An 18,438-nucleotide genomic window follows, 5' to 3' on the forward strand; every position below is an offset into this window, starting at 1 on the left:
AATATTGTAGAATCATTGTTCAACATTGTCCATATATACAACCAAGATAAAGAGAATAGAATAGAATAGAATAGAAGGGGGGTCTTCTAATCCAGCCCCCCCTTTCAAGCAGGAGAACCTATACTATTTCAGATAAGTGACTTTTCTAGTCTCTTCTTAAAAGCCTCCAATGATGGAGTGCCCAGGATTTCTGAAGGCAAGCTCTTCCACTGGTTAATTGTCCTCACTGTGAGGAAGTTTCTCCTTAATTCCAGGTTGCTTCTCTCTTTGGTTAGTTTCCAACCATTGTTTCTTGTCCTGCCCTCTGGAGCTTTGGAGAATAATTAGACCCCCTCTTCTTTGTGGCAGCCCCTCAAGTCCTGGAATACTGCTATCATGTCACCCCTAATTCTTATTTTCTTCTAATGAAGAAGATGCATTGAAGCTAATAATACCAGAAAGGCAGATTGAGTACTGGAGAGACCAAACTTGCCTACAAGAAAGATCAAATGAAGAAGAGAAAGGAGGCATGGGAATACAGTATATTTTTTAAAAAGCAGGGAAAATAGATAAAAGCAGAACTTGCCAATGGCCTAGGAGCAGGAAAGTTAAAGAAAAAGACAGAGGGCTAATTCTGGCTGCACAAGACCAAGCCTTAAGAACAAATGCATACAAAGCCAGAACTGAGAAGACAGCAACAGATAGCAAATGCTGTCTGTGCAAAGAAACTGAAGAAACATTAGACTGGGGCGTCAAACTCGTGGCCCATGGGCCAGATGCCACAAAGTAGCAACAGTAGTACCCTGGAAGTTCTGTAAGAAATTTGCTTGAAGCAAGAACTGGTGGGACCATAAAACAGAGGAAGTCATAGAAAATGAAGAGACTAAATTGCTCTAGGACATTAGAGTTCAAACAAGTGACAGGCACTTGTCATATAACTCAGACTTAACAATTGTCCAACAATTTATATTCTTAACTGCATCATGTAATCTATCTATCATTCACTGCAACTTATTTGGGTTAAATGAGTTTTGCCTCATTTTACAAGTGTTCTTGCCACAGCTGTTAATGATTCACTGTAGTTGTTAAGTTAATAACACGGTTGCTAAGTGAATCTGGCTTCCCCATTGTCTCATCAGAAATTTGCAAAAGGTGATCATATGATCCCAGGAGAGTACAATCATAATAAATATGAGTCAGTTACCAAGCATCTGAATTTTGTTCATATGACAATGAGGATGCTGTAACAGTCATAAGTGTGAAAAAAGGTCATAAGCCACTTTTTTCAGTGCTGTAAAGTCACTAAATGAACTGTTGCAAGTCAAGGACTACCTGTATTGAAGTACCCAATAAACACTCCATTTACTCTATATTTTTAAAGTGCAACAATATCATCTGCACATTTCCTACCTGGCATAAAGCCACACTACACTTCCAAGATTTTGTTCTTTCGCAGTTTAAAAACCAAAAAAATAAACAAACTCTATTCTCAAAGCCTCAGATCTCCAAGGGGCCATCTCGATTGCTTTACATGGCTACTTTTAATGATACTTCCAGGGAAAGTAACCAGTAACACTACCTTCTTTTCAGGCTAAAGGAAGTTTGTTTCTGACATTTACCACCCAGAATTATGTTATAGGGGAGATGGGCAGTATAAAAAATTAATGAATAACTGAATTCTCAAAAGCATATAGCAAAACAATTCAACTAGACAAAAGCAGTTAGACAACACCTCTGATCCAAAGGGGGGGGGGGGAATGCACAATGTATGTAGATTTCAAACACTTGGGGAACCAAAGTTCATGAAGTATGCATCATGTTTCAGATGTCCCCATTATATGGAAGTGGTGAGTCAATTGAAACGGACATAACACTAAACAAAAATGTCAATGCTAATGTATTACAAAATCAAACTTTCTAGACAACTTAGATACAAGGACTAACCCACCTTCAAGTTCTTCATGGTCTATACATATATCTTAAATGTATAAAAGTTAAATATTAAATTTTTCTAATATTTATAAATTAGGTCAGTGTTAAAATTAGCAAAGATTTGATGAAAATGTATGCATATTTCAACCAAATGCATTATATGAAGCTTCCTGGAATAATTAGCAAAGAATTAACAATCTAGGATTTAATTTGTGCACAGACAGAAAAAAATAATTAAGGTGTGTTGAACAAGGTTTCAAAATAACATGATAATTATTACTTTTGACATGAGAATCAAATAATCCAGGTAGGTAGCAACCTACACATTTCACCTGCCACAAAAGACCATTTCAGGTTGTGAGAAGTTTTATTTCCAAATATATATTATTCTTTATACTGTTTCCACCTTCCCTTAAAATATTATCAGAATCCACAATGGTTTGAGAATCAGTGTCTCTGTTAATCAAACTAGCAAGCTTCCTCAAACCCTGAAATAAGTCACCCAGACTTAATCCACATATCAAAGGATAAGGTCTGCAAACATTAACTCATGTTAATGTTCTCCCAGAGGAACATTAATCTCCCAGAGGAACTGCATGTTCACAAGAATAAACATACCTACACACACAAGTGAATCATCATAGGTGTAGATACTTCTACACCTCAGACAAAGTCCTTCTTCAAAAATCTGCTACTGTACCCCATTTCTCTGCAGCTGTCCCTAAAGGCAAACTATTTGCTTTTAGGAATGCACCAGTTAAATACCCAGGATAGCTACCTCTCACAATTAATATGAATATCCAAATCATTTGATTTTGCAAATGTCAAACACTATTTTAGTGTTTTATTTGAGAAAGAACACTGAGTAACAAAGAGGTTCAGTACTTAAAAAGGTACCCAGCCACAACTCCATTTGCTCTGGTATTTAAAACAATGAATTGTAGGGCAAAATATTACTTACATAAACTATATTTTCTATATTTCTTGTACTACTCAAGAAAAAGCAATGCAAAAAAGGGAATTGTTTTGAAAGTATTTCAATTATAGTTATGAAAACAGATTGTAAAAATTATTGAAGAAACCATACCTTATCTATTATTTTGGAAATTAAATTCTTTTCTACAGTTCCTGTGAAAAGTGCATTGGATTTTTCACCACTAAGAATGTTGCCTGCAACTTGAACATTGGGTGTCAGAACAGTAAATTCATTCTTCTTGGATTCTGAAGAGAGACACAGCTGGTAGGAATAAGGCAGAGTCCCATCTTCAAAATTGGGTGGAAATATAACCCCAGCTGTGGAATGGGAAACAGGAGCAAAACATGGTAAGAAACTGGAATTTCCTGACTGCCGCAGTTTGATGGCAATGGCTAGAATCACTGACAAGAGGAATAAAAATGACATCACCGCTAAGGCCACTACCAAATAGAACTGCAAGTCCGACTGATCCTCTGAGCTGTTCATCTGGTTTTTCATCTCCGGAAGGGCCTCCTGGAAGTTCTCAGCAAACACCAGGTTCAGAGTGACAGAGGCCGAGAGAGTCGGTTGTCCATTATCCTTCACCAGAAGGACCAGTCTCTGTTTCACAGCATCTCTCTCCATAAAAGTTCTTGCTGTCCTGATCTCACCCGTATGGGAGCCAACAGTGAAGAGGGCTGGTTCTGTGGCTTGAATCAGCTGGTAGGAGAGCCAGGCGTTGTGTCCGGAATCAGCATCCACGGCCACCACCTTTGTTACTAGATAATCTGCCTCGGCTGAACGAGGGACCATCTCAAAGAGGGCAGAATCCTTGGAGTCTGGTGAAGGGGACAGGATCTGGGGGCTGTTGTCATTCCGATCCAGGATAAACACTCTGACTGTGACGTTGCTGCTGAGAGGGGGACTCCCGCCATCTTGGGCCTTCACCTGCAGCTGGAATTCCCTGAACTGCTCATAGTCAAAGGATCGCTGGGCGTAGATGATGCCGGTCTCAGAATGAATGGAGATATAGGAGGAGATGGGAAGTTCTTCAATGTTGCTGGTGAGGATTGAATATGTGATGTGTGAGTTTTGATCCAGATCTGGATCAAAGGCTTGAATCTGGAAGATGGAGGCACCAGAAGGATTGTTCTCTGGCACGTAGATGCTGTAGGAAGCTTTCTCAAAAGCAGGAGCATTGTCATTGATATCAGAGATCTGCAGCACGATGGTTTTGTTTGCACTCAATGGAGGAGTTCCTTTGTCAATGGCTGTGATTGTAATGTTATACTGAGATGCTTTCTCTCTATCTAGAGGTTTATCTGTCATGAGCTTGTAATAATTTTTAGAAGATGGAAGAATCTTGAATGGCAAATCACTTTGCAAGTAGCAAATAACCTTTCCATTATCACCAATGTCTCTGTCTTTAACATTTATAAGAGCAATTAAGTTTCCAGAATCAGAGTCTTCAGGAATTGGGTTAAACATAGAAGCTAACTGTATTTCTGGAATGTTGTCATTGTCATCTGAAATTTTTATTTCAATATTGCAATGTGTCACCAATCCACCTCCATCCTTTGCTGCAAATGATATTGTATACTCTTCTGTTTCTTCAAAGTCCAGCAACTCTGCGAGATAAATTGTCCCTTTAATTGAATCCAATCTGAATTTTTGTTCAGCAGTAGGTGATAAATTGGTGAAATGATATGTGATTTGGGCATTTGTCCCTTCATCTTTATCAGAGGCTTCCACCTGAAGCACAAGGGATCCAACTGGAACACTTTCTTTCAAATTAACTGTATATGTATCTTGAGTGAAAATGGGTGGGTTGTCATTGGCATCAGTGACATTAATCCATATATGGGCAGTCCCAGTTTTCCTTGGTTCACCCCCATCCAGGGCGGTAAGAATCAAGTGAAAGCTTTTTTCACTTTCCCGATCGAGGGGTTTCTGCAGCACCAGTTCTGCATATTTAAGTCCATCTTTTCTCTCTCTAACTTCCAGGGAGAAGTATTGATTTGGACTCAGTATGTAATTCTGGACAGAATTGAGGCCAACATCTGGATCTTCTGCTTTTCCAATGAGAAACCTTGTACCTGGCAAAGTTAATTCACTTGTCTCCAAATGGATATTGTCTTTGAGGAATTTGGGTGCATTATCATTAATATCCTGGATTGTCACTGATATATGGAAAACATTTCGAGGGTTTTCCATCACAGCTTCTAAGTTAACAAGACACGGAACGCTTTTCCCACAGATTCCTTCTCTATCTATCCTGTCATTTACATAAAGATTTCCATTGTCTGCATTGATCATCAAAAACTGCATTTTATCCAAAGATACAGAATGTAATTTATGGTATTTTAATTCTTTTTCTTTTAATCCCAATTCCTTGGCAAGATTTCCTACTATGGAACCCTTCGACATCTCCTCAGGTATGGAATAATGAATTTGTTCTGCAACAGTGTGGTGGATGGATGACAAAATCAGGAGAAGCAGTACTTGCCTTGAGAGCGCCCTATGATTCCTTCTGTGCCTTCTCTCCATCAGTCTTTTCCACATGAGGCCGTTTCTTTTTCCCAGCTTCTTATGTTCTGACCAAATTCTCTTGGGTTTGAAAGAAATATCAGAAGAAATAGTAATTGCCTTTTCTCTAAATTTATAAAGACCACCCTTTGCAGCAGTGTGGTCTTTTGCTTTTCATCTTCTTCTATCTTACACAGAAGTAATGGGAGCTCCTCAAGTTAGGAGGCCTCCTTTCAATCTCTATGCTCTCCCAGGCTATCAGCTTGGGCAACAGCAGCACTCTGAGGCTCAGACAGAGAATTGCAGAAAAGTCTTTTCCTCCATAGAAAACAGAAAGAGGGATCTGGTTGTTGAAAATAATTGCTGCAATACCAATCAGATTTTATGTCCAAATTCTCACATAGTAAGATAATATTAATTTCCAGTTCTATTAATTTTTTCTTAATTTGTTACAGTACCCCATTAAGATACCTTTTTATTAAAATTGAGTGGTGGTGTTATATTCTGAAATGGCCAGACATATTTCTTGTCATAAATACCAGAGTGTTATAAGCATCTCCCAAATGTACTACATATAATTATTGAACTAATAATCAGTTATCCACCTGAATGATAATAATAGTAATAATTCAAATTTAAGGGGTCAATGTTACTGTAAAATTGTGGTTCTTTCCTAACATTTCCAACCAATGTACATTTTCCCACTCTTAAAGGAAAGGATTAGTTAATCTTCATGGTAATCACTTGCCTAATTTTTGCAGGCATTCATATAACATCCACACAAGTGTATATATACATATGTTCTTTTAGGGTTTCTATGCAGAATATAAATATGCATATAAGCAAATATTCTTATGCATAATAAAATGAAATGGAACCAAAAATAATACATATAAGCTGCTTAAAGCTTAAAGCTGAGATACTCTTCCCATTGTGATATCTAAGCAGCATTAAACATTCTTGCAGATTAGATGGCACTTTTTTTCAGGAGACTAGCTTACTGTAATTGTGCCATCCAGACACAGTTCTGCAACACGTAAAACTTTAAAGAAAAATTATTAATTTTATACCTTGAAGAATACTTTTAAGAAAAAGTAAAAATATTCAAATGGGCTTTGTAGCATACCTAGTCATAGCTGGAGAAGTAATACAGTTCTTATAAAATTATCTATCAATTGGGTAAAAATGAAATGTTGGTCAAAATTATGTACCAGATTGACATAAACCCTATCAACATATCCAAATATAATAATACAAAAGTACAACTGTTTTCTTTGAGATGAAATTGTAAAAAAAGGGATGTGACTATTCAGTGTCAAACAACATCCTTAGCATTCTTGAATTTTAAGCATGTTGTATATATAATCATGACCACACCTGGAATATTGCAACCAATTTTGGTCACCATAGTACAAAAAAGATGTTGAGACTTTGGAAAAAGTTCAGAGAAGAGCAACTAACATGATCAAAGGCCTGGAGACTAAAACATATGAAGAACAGCTGCAGGATTTGGGTTTGGCTAGTTTAAAGAAAAGAAGAATTAGGGGTGACATGATAGCAGTATTCCAGTACTTGAGGCGCTGCCACAAAGAAGGGGGGGAGGGTTGAAATTATTCTAAAAAGCACCAGAGGGCAGGCTAAGAAACAATGGTTCGAAACTAATCAAAGAGAGAAGCAACCTGGAATTAAGGAGAACCTTCCTAACAGTGAGGACAATTAACCAGTTGAACAGCTTGCCTTCAGAAATCATGGGTGCTCCATCACCGGAGATTTTTCAGAAGAATCTAGACAGTCACTTATCTGAAATAGTGTAGGTTCTCCTGCTTGAACAGGGAGCTGGACTGGAAGACCTCCAAGGTCCTTTCCAGATTCTATTCTTTTCTATGTGAGGTAGATCAATATTCACAGAAGAAAACAGATGGCAATATTAAATAAATTATCATATTATATGTTGACATTTTTTTTAGCTTCATCTCCTGCATCTGTTTGTCCTTTGTAAAAAATAAATGCTGGACTATGATCAGCAGGTTTCTTCTTATATTCACATTATCTGAACATATTATGAAATAGATCATAGTGGAAACTGTAAGCAACTTAACAATGCAGTGGGGTTTTTTTTAGAGATCAGAATAGATTTATCAAAATAATCCTTGTTTTTGATAAATCTCATTTCCAGAGATGATTGTGGGAATGCTGTGGACTCAATCATTTCAACAACACATTTGATAAAACATGATATTCTCATCAACAAACTAATTGGAATAATTATTAAGTACATCGACAGATGAGGATCTGTTTGATGGGTGTAATGATTAAGGCACTAGGTTAGAAATCAGGAGACTGTCTTATCCTGCCTTAGGCAAAACGCTCAGCTGGATGACCTGGCTAGTCATTCTCTCTCAGCTCTAAAAAGAAGGCAATGGCAAACTACTTCTGATATCTTACAAAGAAAACTACATACACATGTTCAGACAGTTACTAGGAGTCAAGTCTGACTTGAAGGCACAAGTAATAAAAAGTTTTCAGTTTAAAAAGCATACGGAAAAAGCACTTATGAAAATAGAGATATCCTCACAAATAATTTGTATAACTAAATGAGGAAAATGCTTCTCTAATATGAGAGGGGTAGTTGATAGCATAGCAACACAATCTTGAACAGTTAGAACAAAGTTTGATGTAACAGACATGTTCAATATTTTTGTAAGGAAAATATCCTTTAGTACCAAAGGGACTTTTCTTCTTAATTAAAATGTTTCTTTCTAGAAATACAGTTCTTTTTCTAGAATCAAATCTCATTACAACAGAATTTGAAGAAAAAAATCTTATTCCATCAATCATTATAAAGTATGAAGTTGGAACAGTGCTAAAATTTATTGTCCTAAGATCATATATTAGACATTTTATTTATGTATGCATTCCAAGCTGCAAAAACACAAGAACAAAATTAAATAATACAAGATAGAAATGAAGTAAAAGTCACTACAACCAGACAAAAAAAATAGGCAGAGACTTAAAAAAGCTAAGTTATTCCTGAATTATAAGGGGATTTCAGGAAATCAGTTGGCCATTGTACAATGACAGAACCAGAACCAGGCAGATAACTATTATTGTTTGTGAAACCCTCCAATATCTTTCTCCAATAAAAAAAACAATCATTGGCAATTGCACGGCATCCCAATGAAGAACCTTGAACCGGGGGCTTCTGGTTCCGGTCGCAGGGGTATCAGTGGCAGGAATTGCTGCTCTGCAATCCTGCACCGAGTACTCCTGTCAGAGGGCTCCTAACGGGGCCAAAGCCTCCCTGGAGGGGAGGCAAAGGAAAGAGGGATGCTCTGGGGGTCGTGGAGAGCAGCAACTCTCCTGCTTGACCTGGAGAAAACTCTCTAAACCCGAAAGCATGGAACAGTGGCAGCCATCATGGCCATCACCCAGCTGAGGCAACTGAAACAACAAAGGCAGAGCAGGAGTGAGTAGAGAAACAGTGTGTGACTGTGAGATTAAGCTTGATTTTTACTAAAAGTTATCCCCAACGTGACGATCTTAGGAAAAAAAGGACATTCAAAAGAGTAATTTTCATGGCTAACTGGCACTTTGAACTAATGATTCAGCCCTGGAAAAAAACTGGAGTAAGGAAGAAATAAGAGGTTTTCCTCTGAAAGCATTGAATTTTGGATTTTAGATTAGCTTTAAAGACTGGAACTGGTTATTGGACAATCCAAATGTATGAGCTGGACCTGGCTTAACTAAATAATTGACTTGGTTTTGAAATAAATAGATTTTGATTGTAAGTAATAGCTGCTGGAAAAAAAGGCAGCATGGAAATTTGAGAGGAGAGCGCCATTGACAATTGGAAGACAAACTATACCCCTATTACTCTGGACTTCTTTGGATCTGGATAGAGATTTTTTATTGTAGAATGGTTATCATCACTATGACTAGAGTTGAAGGAACAGCTGTAGAAACGAGTGGACTTTTTCAAGAGGTGACCTTGATCTTCAAAAGTATTAAAGTCTTAATGGATGGCATGGATGAGAAAATGGAAAATATCTTACAAAGAACAATAAGTAAAGATCAAACTGCCCTTGAAATGGTGGAAATAATACTTTAGCTTAGGTCAGTTTAGTTTAGTTTATTATCATTGCACCTTGTACAACAAAATCAAACACCATCTTCAGTACACATCATGACCATGACCATGAAAATAAACACAAAGACACATCCTTCACCCTCCACACATTGAATCGGAAACCCCTGACACCACACCAACACTGCACTAAACAGCAGAATTCAAAAGAGCTACTGCCCTGGGATAGAAGCTGTTTTTCAGCCTATTTGTCCTTGTTTGTATTATTCTGTACTGTCTGCCAGATGGTAATAGTTCAAAAAAAGGGTTCCCAGGATGAGATGGATCTTTGAGAATGTTTTGAACTTTCTTAAGGCAGTGAGAGCTATAAAGCTCTTCCAAAGAGGGGAGAGGGCAACCAATGATCTTCTGGGCAATGACATTAACCCTCTGGAATGCTTTCCTATCTGCCACTGTGCAATTGGCAAACTGTACAGAGGTGCAGTATGTTAAAATGCTCTCTATGGTGCAGCGGTACAAGGTCACCAGCAGTTTTTCATTCGTTGTTTTCTGAGAAGTCTCAGGTAATATAATCTCTGCTGGCCCTTTTGACCAGTGCTGCAATAGAAATAGAAAGACAAGATGAAAAAAACCAGCAAATTGAATATGAACAAGGAACAAATATGGTTCAGAAAAATGAGTGAATGAAGCAAATACCCAATGAAGAGGAAGATCAGATAAATGGTAAGCAAAAGGAGTGGAAAAAACAGAGGAATTGGACAAACCAACAGATATATCAAGGACTGGGACAAAAAATAGGACTGACAATAGCTGATAAAGGAAGAAAGATTGAAGAAAATAAAACAGACACCCCCTTCCAGTAATCACATCCTTATATAGGATTATCACATTTAAAAGATTCCATAACACTTCCTGTTTTTCACACATAGAAGTTATAGAGATTCTCATGAGAAAGATATGGGTGTTTTTCATAACGCCTCCCATGTTCCTTCCATGGAAATTCCCCAACTTTCCTCATCTTCATCATTATCATCAACGTTCCTGTTTTTCACTTAAAAGATTACACAATAGATCATTAATAACCGTATAATGTCAAGGCAACCTCTTATGAATCTCAAACCAAGCCAAGGACACAATACTTTGCAACCTTACAGAACTTTAGCAAAATAACAAGTTACATAAATGTTCTGATCTCTAGAAGGTCAGATTAAGAAAAAATATGGAGCCAGTCTGGTTCTTTATATTCTTAGGTGTATAAGGTAAATTTTCACATATAACATCAACAAATGAGCAAAAAAGAAGATATAGTGGATAAGGAGACTGGGATATGGGCAGATTTGTGGGAGAAATGTCAATACAAGAATGTAATCAGAGAAATGTTTAGATTAAATAAGGAAGATATAGATGAAGATAAAGATGAGGAGTGTGGAAAATGAATAAAAAAACATAAGAATTGAAGCACTATTGAGGGCAAGAGATGAGGGATAGAAAGTATTACTACCTAAATATTAAGGAAGCTAGATTGTAAGTTGGAAAAGCAGAAATAAATTAGATAGGGGAAAATTTGTTTTCTTTTTCTTATGGAGCTAAAAAAAATGATAGAAAGATTAAAGGTTTATAGATCCTAGGCGTTTTTCTCTCTCTTAATGTGAGCTCAAATAATATAAAAAGATTTTTTACATTTGATTGAGATAAAGAATATCAATATTGGATTAATAAATAATAGATAGAAAGATTAAGGGTTAATAGATGTTAGATATCTTCTTTTTATGTAAGGTTTAAATAATATAAAGAGGGTTATATTTGATTGTGATAAAGAATACTAATATTATGGTAAATTGTATTAATATGAATGGTGCTCAGAATCAACACTGTTCACACATAATATAGATGTATATTAAAAATAAAATAGGGAGAGGAGGAGAGGAAAAAAGAGAAGGAAGGAGAGGGAAGGAGAGAGAGGAGAGGAGAAGGAGAGAGAGAAGGAGAGGGAAGTGGAGGGAAGGAAGAGAAAGAAAGAGGGAAGAAGAGGGGAGAAGGGAAGGCATGGAAGGTGAAGGAAAGACTTAGAAAGAGTGGATTGTTGATGTAAAAATTGAAAATATGATGTATTATAAAGGGAAATGCATAATCAAAATATTTTTTTAAAAAAAGGAGTTACCCTTTTTAAGATAGGTGGCCAATAAATTTTCTAAATAAAATAAAGGATGCAGGATGGTGGAGGAAAAAAGAGCCTTGACTGTGTATTGGATAAACTGGCCAGAATTTATATTTATTTTTCCGGACAATATTGTGGCCAGATTTTTTGTTTACTTTTATCATCTTATTGATCTGGTAATCTGATTTAGAGGAGTGAGATGACAGCTAGCTACATTGCAATTGAGCCAATAGTGGGGGGAGATAGATACAATATTTCTAGAGCAATATTTCTGTTTTCCCTCCTACCAGCATTCCTACTATATTGGAATTTCCTCAAGAAATACATTTCCCTACAAACATGAATGGTGCGACCACAAAATAGACAAAGTAGTAGAAAATGAAGAAGCTAAAGTATGCTAGGACATTAGAATTCAACCAGATAAGTATTTGCCACATAACAATGCAGAATTAACAACTGTCAGTAAAAAAGATTTTAAAAAAGTCTGCATAGTGGACATTGCAGCAGAATAAAAGAGAAAGAACTGAAGAAAATCACAAAATATAAGGACCTACAAATAGAAGTAGAAAGCAAAGCAAAGGTAATAATAGAAAGCAAAGATAGTAACAATAGTAATAGGTGCCTTGAGTACAATCCCAAAATATCAGGAGCAGCCCTTGAATGCCATTGGCATCAACAAAATCACCTTTAGTCAATTGCAAAAGGTATGTTTACTTGGAATATTTTACATTCTGGGATTATCTTTAAATGCTATCTATCAACAATATCTGCCTTTCCCAAGTCCTTGTAAGGATTTGATAGTGGATAAAAATGCCAAATCAGTCTAAACATCTGACAGCGTGACCAATGATAATACTTTCTTCTGTTACCTTGTTTTGTTGTTTACTACTTTTCACATTCTTTCTTCATGACTAATATGTATGTACCATAAATTATAACCAATCTCATCCTCTTGCTTCAATTACCGTACAGTGGAGCCTAGGGTTATGACTGTAATCCCTTCCAGGATTTTGGCCGCAACCCAATTTGGTTATGGGTTAGAAGCATGACTGCGCATTTGCGGACCAAAAATGTTCTGTCTTGGGCCAGTGTTCTTCATCACCTTCATAAATGATCTAGATAAAAGGGTCGGCTCATCAAATTTGGAGATGATACCAAGTTGTGGAGGATTGGTAACACTTTGCAGGATAGACTCAAGATTCAGAAGGATCTGGGCAGACTTGAACATTGAGGCCTAGGTAACAAGATGCAATTCAGTGGTGTGTACCTAGCCAGGAAAATAAAATGCAGAGATATAGAATAGGCATTACCTGGCTCAGTAATAGCAACTGCATAAACAGAGGGATAGCATGAAGGACACAAAAAGTGATAGGACTGCTTTATACTGCACTAGAGATAATGGAATACTGCCTCCAATTCTGGTCAATACCAATAAAAAACATTCTGAGACCTTAGAAAGAGTGCAGAGAAGAGAAACTAACAAGATTAGGGTCTGTAGGATAAGGAATGAATAAGGGAAGGCATGTATAGCCTAATGAGAAGAATTAGGAGCCATAGTGGTGCAGTGGTTAGAATGCAGTATTGCAAGCTAATTCAATGTCAAGCGTTCGATGCTCACTGGCTCAAAGTTGACTCGGCCTTCCAACCTTCCGAGGTCAGTAAAATGAGGACCCAGGTTGTTGGGGGCAATATGCTGACTCTGTAAAATGCTTAGAAAGCACTTTGAAGGGATATATAAGTCTGAGTGCTATTGCTAATTAGGAGTGACATGATAACTGTTTTCAGTACATAATGGGCTGCTATAGAGAAGTGGGAGTCAACTTATTCTTCAAAGCTCCCAAGGTTAGGACAAGAAGCAATGAAGTTCATTATAGAGATCCAACCTGGAACTACAAAGAAACTTCCTAGCAGTAAGAACAAGTAACCAATGGAATAGCTGTTCCCATTTGAATACCATAGCTCTGTCACAGTTGGCAAGAGAACCTGGATTAGCCCACTGATTTCACTATCAGTCATCAGTCCTCTATCTGCTTGTTTCTTGGACTTTTTCATATATACTCCTGCATGAACTGTAGTGGAAGGCAGTAGCAACTGTGGTGCTTTCATATATCCAACACTTTCTTTCTTTTCCAAACTATCATGACCCAGTGGCTCAAGCAGGAGATCCTATACCATTTAGCTAATGGCTATCCAGTCTCTTCTTGAAAATCTCCAGTAATGGGGCGCCCACAACTTCTGACTGCAAGTTGTTTCATTGGTGGATTGTTCTCACTGTCAGAAAATTTCTCCTTATTTCTAGGTTGAATCTCTCCTTGATCAATTTTCTTCCATTGTTTTTTGTCTGGCCTTCAGATGGTTTGGAAAATAGGTTGACCCTCTCTGTGACCCCTCACCAAGGTTGCATTGTATGTAAGGAATTAATACACCTCCACAGAAATACACAATACTAGGGACTAAAGCTTTCTTGAAAGTATTTGGGTAAATAGTATAATAATAATATCATAGAAAAGGTATGATAAAGAAGACCTCCAAGATCCCTTCCAGCCCTACGATTCTATGTTCTGTGAAAATGACTTTGCTATAGAAGTGTACTACAGTCCAACCAACCAGCCAGAGGAAATAGCTGAACTCTTCACTAATCAGTTAGTTGAAGTGTGCAGGAAATACACCTCAATAGTAATGTAGTAAAGGGAGAATTTAACTACTCTGACATCAACTGGGAAACAAACACTGCAGGAAGTGGGAGATCAAACATATTCCTCACAAGCCTAGGTGATAACTTTATCATACAAAAGGTATGATAAAGAAGACCTCCAAGATCCCTTCCAGTCCTATGATTCTATGTTCTGTGAACAATTAATAGCCATGCAGTTGAACAACTTTAAAGTATAAATATCTAGCAGTTGTTTTGCAAAGCAATAGGAACTCAAAGGTTCAAATAATCTATGCCATTTTGAAGATGCAAAAGAATTCCACAGCCATTCCAAGATTTTACAGATATTAAGAAGGGAAATTAACTCCAGTAGAAAATACATTGTTTCCTGCCAAATAGTTAGTATAAATGATGTATGGAATCCACCTTACCATTTTATAACCAACAGATTCAATGAGCTTTTCTGATGGCTATAATAGTATTCTGAGATATATGGCGAAACTGTAACTGAAACTGTAAATAGGCTTGCCAAATATTGAAACCCTGACCTGATTCAGGATACTAACAACTAGATCAGAGTTATTTTAAACCCCAACAGGATTGCTCCTGTTGTTGTTAATGAGTAACTATAATGATGACAATTAGTTTGTGAACAAACATTTATTATCAAAGACTGAATATATAAGCCAACGGGATATTAGATGACATGAGAATGCTTAATGAAAGGATAGCTGATATGGAACACTGGAAAGAGCTGGGTCAAGCCTTAGACTTCTGTCACTCATTGGTTGAAAGTAGTATTGGTGCCCTGGCCAATCTATATATTACTAAAATTCTTCTTCCTGTTTCTTTGTAGCCTTTAATTGGGCAAACTGGTGCATCATAGAGAAACAACTTTTGTATCAGCAAACTTCCAATGGGCAAATTTACAGAATTTGTCCAAAACCCTGCACCCATGATTCCCATGGGATTGAAATTTGGAAAAGTTGTTGGCCAAAAAAGTGCTGCCGTGTTGCCATGGTCAGCCAGTCATGTGATTGTTATTTCCAATGTTCCCTGCCAACTTCTTATAAGGAAAGTCAATGAGGAACACAGCAAAAAGTCAGAAATTGCTCCTGCTTCCATTGTTTTTTGTCCACCTGTTGTCAGATCCGTGTATCTGCCATTCTTCAATGGAAGAAGAAGTGGGGGAGTTGGTACAAGTAATCCTTTTTGATGTAACCTGTATATATTAAATCTTATATTGAATCTGTATAACTTGCACATGATATACAACTGGAGGACTGGAGCCAGATGTCTAGAAACTTGTCACCCCTTGGAGAGATAGCAAGAGGAGAAGGGACCATAAAAATTCCAGCTCTGGAAGATACCCCTGGGAAACTCTTCTAAGATACGTACCCAGATAAGGGGAGGGGGGAATGAACATGTTGGTTCTTTGTTTGAATAAATCCACATCTAAATAAGGGGAGGGGTTCCAACTCCCTTTACCTATTACTGTATGCCTGGAAGCATCTTAGATTCTGCTTTGACTAGTACTGGATTCACTTCCTTTTAATAAAGAATTCCTTTTGAAATACCTATCTTTCAGAAGTTCATTCTTTTCGGTCAAAGGGGAAAAATCCATTGCTTACATAAAGCAGAATCTTCAACAGAGGTCAACCCAGAGAGGATTTTTTTTTTTAATTTCACTCTACCGAGGGGATCTGCAAAAATGTCTGAATATAGCAAGGAGCATGGGGAAGCTGAATGCTGGGGGGAAACTTCAACAATTACCCAGCCAGACACTGACTTTGTGTACCCTATTGAAGACAGTGAAACTGCCTGCAAAAACTCCACAAAGCCCCAGTGATCTACAGGCATAGGAAAGAGCTGGGACGGAAGAACCAAGGGAGTAACCCTCACTCAGGGTAGCCATAAACCCAGGTGGAAAATGGAGCTGGAGGCCCTCTCTGATCAGGAAGAATGGGTTGAGGAACCACCGGCAGATGACCAACTGAAACGGTACATGAATCACCTCATGAGGGAAGCCCTGGAGGACCTCAATGTGAGGGATGAACCAGGTCGCCAACGTAGGAGAGCGAGTGAACCAGAAATCAAGAGAACCTGAGCTGTCACCCCTGATCCAGATGAGAATGATCAGGCATTGGAACAAGTCAGAGGACCAGCAGCTATACCAGGTACCCGACCCCTTGCTGCCCCAGAGCAGGGGATTAACTCTGGCCAACCCAGAGGCATAAAACTGCAGAGAAAGATCCCGCCCTTGGGGGTAAAATTTGATGGGGACCCCCAGAAACTGGGATTTTTCCTGGTGCAAGTCCTCACCTACATGCAAGAATATGGGTGGAATTTCCCGACCCAGGGGGCCCAAGTGCAAGTTGTCACCCTGGCCCTAGAAGGGGCAGTAGCCAGATGGATAGTGACTCTCCACAACATCAATGCCCCAGAACTGAGGAATCTCGATTGATTTATGACAGCCCTATGCCACCGCTTCGAAGATCCCCTCGCCGATAGAAAAGCCTGTGACCGCATTAGAGTCATAAAGCAAGGCCATTGTCTGGTAGCTGAGTACACCGAGGAATTTACTGAGATACCCGAGTTGACTAGCCAGAAGATATCCTAGTCTGTTGGTTCAAAGATGGACTCAATGACAACCTGCACACTGTCTGCCTGATCCGTGGGGCCCCAAACCTCCTGCATGAGTGGTACCTGATGGCAGAGGAGGCAGAGATAGACATGACCTGTAACCAGTATCGTAGTGGCAAAGTTTGGAGAAGATCCTCACCCCAGGGAAAGCAGGAATTTTTCAAACCCCAAGCCATTTGGCTGCTTTAAGTGTGGAAAAGAGGGGCACTGCGCAGCAGAATGCTGTTCGAAAACCCCTGCCAGAAAGCCAGACCACCCATCGGGGGAAACCTGGAAGATCTAACCCTTGAGGAAAAGAAACTAGCCTGAGAAGCTGAGAAGCTGTGAAGTTCTGTTCCCCCTCAATGCAGAGGAAGAACCCCCAATGCCCCGAGGAGACCTGAGCCAGTCCGAAAGTGATCCGGAAGATGACCTGCTGGTAAGCAACCCAACTGAGCCACTCACTCTACCTCTAAGACTGTTTATCCCCAGCTGAGGGAAGGGGAAGGAAGTTGTAGCATTACTGGATTTGGGATGTACCCGGTGCCTAATTAACCCCTCCCTAGCAGAGAAATTGGGAATCCAACTAAAGAAAATGAAAAATCCCATTGCTTTTTGCCAGTTAGATGGAACTATAGTGGGGGGGAGGGGAAACAGCCAGTTTTACCACAGAACCATTGAAAATAAGATTAGGGAACCATAGTGAGATGCTCACATTCATTATAGCACCATGAATGGAAGGGCCACTAGTCCTAGGACTCACATGGCTATGGAAATAGAATCCAAAAATAAACTGGAAGAGAGGAACCATACATTTCCAGAAACATGTAGCATTTGCAAACAGCCCAGAGGAAAGGAAAAGAAAGGGAACAGAGAACAGAGAACCAGCCATGGCTGGTCACCCGGCTGAACCCATTAACATCCCCAACAAGTACCAGGATTTAGCCCAAGTATTTAGTGAGGAGGCTTCTGATGAACTCCCACCCCATCACACCACAGACTGCACCACTGAAATCCTACCAGGGGCTAAACTTCCAAAACCGAAAATGTACTGCATGTTCCCGAGAGAACTAAAAGAACTCAGAGCATTTATCGATAAAAATCTAAAAAGGGGTTTCATCGACCAAAAATAGCAGCCCCTAGAAGGGAACTAAATCCCCTTTGAAATCTGGACTGATCATAAAAATCTAGAAGCCCTGAAAACTCCATAGAAACAAGCAAGGTGGGATCAATATTTTAAACGGTTTAATTTCACTCTCAAATATCTCCCGGGGGAAATTTTTTTTTGGCAGATGCCCTGTCCAGGAAACCCCAATACAACAGCAAAAAGATTGAAGTTATAAAACCCATGATCCAACCAACCCAACTTGCAGCCAAAGTAATCACCTGGGCGCAAGAGAAGAAAGAATCACTGACTGACAATGCAACCACTTCAATATTCAAGGTGGCACTACTTAAGTACGGCTGGCTCCAGGCTAACAAAAACACTTGCTTACTCAAAGATGGTCTAGCCTGGGTAGAAAACAAAC

The 18,438-nt window shown here is 38.6% G+C and overlaps 1 protein-coding gene across 1 annotated transcript; it reads right to left on the reverse strand.

Moving 5' to 3' along the window:
* Positions 1-2,980: 2,980 nt before the first annotated feature.
* On the reverse strand, positions 2,981-5,080 carry LOC148126274 (protocadherin gamma-B1-like). Its single transcript, XM_087930383.1, has one exon. The coding sequence runs from the start codon at positions 5,078-5,080 to the stop codon at positions 2,981-2,983; it is 2,100 nt and encodes a 699-aa protein (XP_087786509.1).
* Positions 5,081-18,438: the final 13,358 nt, after the last annotated feature.

The sequence above is a fragment of the Pseudonaja textilis genome, chromosome 3 (assembly GCF_049901715.1).
Source record: "Pseudonaja textilis isolate UNSWEBS1 chromosome 3, rPseTex1.2, whole genome shotgun sequence".
Classification (NCBI taxonomy): Eukaryota; Metazoa; Chordata; class Lepidosauria; order Squamata; family Elapidae; genus Pseudonaja; species Pseudonaja textilis.